The sequence below is a fragment of the Scylla paramamosain genome, chromosome 9 (genome assembly GCF_035594125.1).
Source record: "Scylla paramamosain isolate STU-SP2022 chromosome 9, ASM3559412v1, whole genome shotgun sequence".
In the NCBI taxonomy this organism is placed as follows: Eukaryota; Metazoa; Arthropoda; class Malacostraca; order Decapoda; family Portunidae; genus Scylla; species Scylla paramamosain.
This window is the reverse complement of record NC_087159.1, coordinates 9,047,501-9,052,500: the sequence shown is the minus strand read 5'-3', so window position 1 is coordinate 9,052,500 and position 5,000 is coordinate 9,047,501. Positions and strand designations below refer to the sequence as shown.

Below are 5,000 nucleotides of genomic sequence, written 5' to 3'. Positions count from 1 at the left end.
AAACAAAAACTGAGTTCTGGGAATGGTGTTCTCAGAGTCATGAGTCCTTGAGCGTTTGTGAGAGGTCGCATGTCTTCCTTATTACACAACACACGCCGCCGGCACAAGTAAAGATTTTACGGACGCCACGTGGCTCCCCTCAAGCTAATTGGAGTTGGTAGGATCTATTTTGGTATACCTTGACTATTAATGACGGATTAGTATTATTTCTAATGAAGTACTGCGTTGCAGTTATGTGATTAAACACAATACAAGACACACTCCTCTAATCATCCTAACCAGGAAAACTTGTCCTTAAAACAACAGTGCTTTCTCTCAGCCGCTCTACCACCAGGCCAAAAGATGGGTCAAATATGCCTACCCTAAGCTAGGTTTCCCCGAATATGATGACGCTTCAATCAATAATCCCTATATTTACAGAAGTAAGGCAATTACTATCACTATGTAGTGAGGCATTCTAGGAATGCCTCACTACATAGTGATAGTAGGAAGGAGGAAAAGCAGGCAGTATTTTTTTTTTTTTATCAGTGGCTCAGATAAGAGTAGGCTGGCATGTATCTAAAATATTTTCCCACGCCAATTTTCAAGGGTTCTCCCCAGACGGGCCCCAGAGCAGTTTGTGAGTGGCGTGTCCGCCTGCCCGTCTGTCCGCCTGCCCGTCCCGGCCGCTCAGCCTGGAGACAACGACATATGATACTTTGGCACTAGAGCACCGGGGCGATCCCATCGCCTTAGTTTATTATCTAGTCAGGCCGCCGTGGTGGAGCCTTGTCTGAATAAGCTATAGTCAATGTTCATGTTGTTCTCACCCTAGCGCCACACAGGTTTATTTTCACCACTAGTCTTTTTTTTTTTTTTTGTATGAATATATTGCACTGTGATGATCATAACGGTGTTTTCATCTGATAGGCACACTGATCGACGGCACATCCATCTTCACTAGGTGGAGGGCTGCAATGTGGGGCCACTCGATTGTCGAGTGCTGCGTGTGAAGAAAGTTAAGAAGGCACGAAAGAAAAGTATGACAGGGAGAAGAGGACTGAAGGGAGAGAGGTGTGTTCACCGTCTTACAAGAAAGAATGAGCATCCTGTTCAGCCTCATCGCCCACATCGCATTTTTAATTGATCATGCAGGATCAAGCATGAATTATTATTACGCATACTATATGTTGAAAACTCACATTGGCTACACAGCTCAATTTTTCATCGTTTATTGTATTTTACGTGTTCGCATTTTTGCCAATCACAATCACAGCTCAGCAGAAACCCGAGAACGAGCAAACTTTCGGCCACACCAAGGCCGGCGCTGTGTCCACAGGTTCACTGCACCTCACACAGCAAATCGAAAAGATCTCACTTACCTTGCAGTGGATAATTCAAAACAAACTGCGACCAGCATCAGACAGAGTATCCCCTGCATACGAGAGAGCCAAAGTCCAGGTCATGTCCCGGCATGTTTCAAACAAGCGACTTTTAATATGCCCGCTTTCAGTCACCCCTAAGATGATGCCACGCAGTACACGCTTCTTCCCAATGTTCAACAACACACGCAACACTCTCGACCACGTCATGAAATTTATACTGCCGCGTCGAGTTGCTGGTGGGCGAATTTTCTAGTCCCTCACAAAATAGAGTAGGAAAGGCTAGTCATCTTGTACAGTGCGGAGGCTGCCCCCTCACTCTCTCCTGTCTGTCAGCGAACTGGAGGGCTTCCTCACTCAGTATTTGAGGCGTGCACTGTGAGGGAATTTCCTGGAGTGATTCAGACAAACACTATTTCTCGTACAGCCGAAGGGAAAGTACAGTGAATGATGAAATTCACTCATGAATTACGTATAAAACAAAGCATATTTACTAACGAAACAACTCTCGAAAGGGTATATCAAAACGTATCAGAAGTGAGTGGTGACGTGCTTGCTGAACCTTCATTTGTGTGCTTTTGGTGTACGTAAGGGGAGAGGTGAGTCGTACATAATGAGTAAGACTACGATAATGAACTTTCACTGTTAGAGGTCGCTGGTCATTTATGCGTGTGTTAGTAACAAACTCCACATCCGCGCCTCTTCTTGAGATGCATTGTACTCTCCTGTGGCTGTGCGTTGTGGTGATATCAGGAAGGAAGGAGAGCGCGAGAAGCTGCCGGTGTGTTGTGAATGAGAGTGGTGGCGCTGTCTAGCGAGGTGAGAGATTGATTATCTTATGTAATCTCATGACAGGTGTTTGTCGACGGTAATCAGTAATCGATGATACTTGCACTCAGTATCTGAAAGAATAAATAAACGAGGCACTTTTTTGCTTACAGTCTCCCCACAAAACAGAGGGGCAACAGACGCCTTCTCTAGAGATTTTTTCTTTTAAGCATTTCTTATACCACGTTAAAGTTCTCAAGGGTAGACACGTATAGCAGTGGCCTTCATAATGAGTCACTTACCACTCTTTCTTTTCTGCGTTTATATTAAAGACGTCTCGGTTTCACCTGATAGTATCAATTATGAAAAACGTGAGCGTGATTCAGATTATTAATTCATCAAGTACCGCAGTGAAATGAAAGAAGAGTTCATATGGTCATTATTATGATGCTGGAATGCCTTCTGCCATTTTCTACTGTACATCTCATCGACATTTAGAAAGAGTATCTTTTGGAACCAATTAATAATTAACATAGTAATGAGGACAATGACGATGGTGGTGGTGAGGATGATGATGATGATGATGATGATGATGATGATAGTAGTAATATTGTAATGATGATAATGATGATGATGATGATAGCAATAACAATAATAATAATAAGAAGAAGAAAGGAAAGAGAACATTTATGTCAATAGTAATGATAATCTATTTAATGTATTACTGTATACGAGTACACCAGGAATCATTCTCCGTGAAAAGGGGGGCAAGGTGTTACCCAAGACAAGGCTCTTAATAATAAAGACAACGGTGATAATGATGATAATGAGGATATTTATTATTATTATTATTATTATTATTATTATTATTATTATTATTATTATTATTATGTTTATTTTTATTACCATTCATTTTTATTACTATATGAATTATTATTATTATTTCATTATTATTATTATTATTATTATTATTATTATTATTATTATTATTATTATTATTATCATCATCATCATCATCATCATCATCATCATCATCATCATCGTCGTCATCACCCCCACAACCACCACCACCACCACCACCACTGTTATCACCAGGCAAGTACTTTACCACCACCAACAAGAAAATGCTTAGTCTTTGCGTCATCGAAATGAGTATTAAAGTTCAAGGCCGTCAAGTCTGTACAGTACGAATCATGCCCGTGCATTCTTCGACCAGTGCGTCGCAGATCCTACTGTCCAGTTCCTGCAAGCTTCAACATTCGTGCTACCTACCTGATCGAGCCCGGCGGAAGTAGGCGGTCTGTCCTGCACCTGACGCGAAATGTAACTTTGCCGCGTGTAACCTCATGAAGGAAGCTGGATGTATAATAAATTACACTAGTGCATTGCTGTCCTTGCTGTGGTCACTGACCTCATCAGATGGTGTTGTTCTGCACCAGTACCGACCAGCTGTGCAATGGTTACGTACTTGGCACCTAAAGAAAACAAGACAGGTATTTAGGGCTTCCTTTGATTTTTTCAGGACGAAGGAAGAAAGATAACTGATGTTAAAATTTTGAAGAATCGACTTTTTGAACAAAGGAAACAGGAAGAAGCTTAAATTCCCATTATCATTACCTCCTGAAGGATAAAACAAGAAAGAGGATTGATCTTAAAATTTTGAAAAATATATTTTACAAAATAAAAGGAATTTGAAATTTCATCGTTATGCTCTTAAGGAGGAAGGAGAAAAATTCAAGTGAACATAAAAGAAATGATAAGCTGCTGCTACTTCTACAACAACAACTACTACTGCTACTACTACTACTACTACTACTACTACTACTACTACTACTACTACTACTACTACTACTACTACTACTAATAATAATAATAATAATAATAATAATAATAATTATTATTATTATTATTATTTTGTTTATTATTATTATTATTATTATTATTATTATTATTATTATTATTATTATTATTATTATTATTATTATTATTATAGTTATAATAATGACAATAATAATGATGTGCAAAAACCTCTCAGACAGATCTGCCTTGTTCTATAACATTAATTGTGAGTCATTCGCGATTTGCTGTGATCCTGCAGCAAGTTCAGCTAATCCTACCATGTCCAGAAGGAATTAGAAAATCGTCTGGAGTGGAGTTGGTTGCCTGTCATAAAGTAATGTGTCTCCGAGAAAATTAAGTACCTGCAAGCTGCCGCCGCCTGTCATTCTGTCAGTTGTTGCGGATGTGTTTAGATAACAACTGATTATGATTTACTTGTTATTTGGATAACTCTAATAAATGAGAAATGAATGAATGAATTCATTCATTCATTAACAAAACAAAAAATCATGCGCTAAACGAATATAGGTGCCAGTGGGCTTGGAGATATTAATATTATTACTACTGTTGTTGTTGTTGTTGTTGTTCAGAGGATTAGAGTGTGATGGCCTCTGGCAGTTGAAAACACTCAAATGTATTATTCATTGGAACATCTTATTATTTTTTCTTTCTTTTATTTATTTCATTATTCATTTATATATATATATATATATATATATATATATATATATATATATATATATATATATATATATATATATATATATATATATATATATATATATATATATATATATATATATATATATATATATATATATATATATATATATATATATATATATATATATATATATATACTATGTATCGAATAGCTTGAATATTTCCATTCTGGTGTCTGTCACAGCCATAGTGGTTGGAGTGCATATATAGAGTAAGACGTGATGTGTGTGTGTGTGTGTGTGTGTGTGTGTGTGAGAGAGAGAGAGAGAGAGAGAGAGAGAGAGAGAGAGAGAGAGAGAGAGAGAGAGA

At 37.9% G+C, this 5,000-nt stretch overlaps 2 protein-coding genes across 5 annotated transcripts in view; one reads left to right on the top strand and one right to left on the bottom strand.

The window, feature by feature from the left end:
* The window catches only part of LOC135103538 (uncharacterized), a 7,424-nt gene extending 5,714 nt beyond the window's left edge, over positions 1-1,710 (bottom strand). For 2 of the 3 annotated variants that reach the window (XM_064009949.1, XM_064009947.1), the window contains exon 1: positions 1,362-1,710. Coding sequence is in view for 2 of the 3 variants with exons in the window: in XM_064009947.1 (XP_063866017.1) it covers positions 1,362-1,420 (59 nt within the window). In the remaining variant the exon portion in view is untranslated. Of the gene's footprint in view, positions 1-1,181; positions 1,206-1,361 lie in introns of those variants that run through there. The other variant, XM_064009948.1, reaches the window with a different exon arrangement.
* Positions 1,711-1,937: 227 nt separating this feature from the next.
* LOC135103539 (uncharacterized) overlaps positions 1,938-5,000 on the top strand; it is a 15,081-nt gene continuing 12,018 nt past the window's right edge. The window contains exon 1 of one of the 2 annotated variants that reach the window (XM_064009953.1): positions 1,938-1,960. The gene's annotated coding sequence lies outside the window, so the exon portion shown is untranslated. Of the gene's footprint in view, positions 1,961-2,035; positions 2,181-5,000 lie in introns of those variants that run through there. The other variant, XM_064009954.1, reaches the window with a different exon arrangement.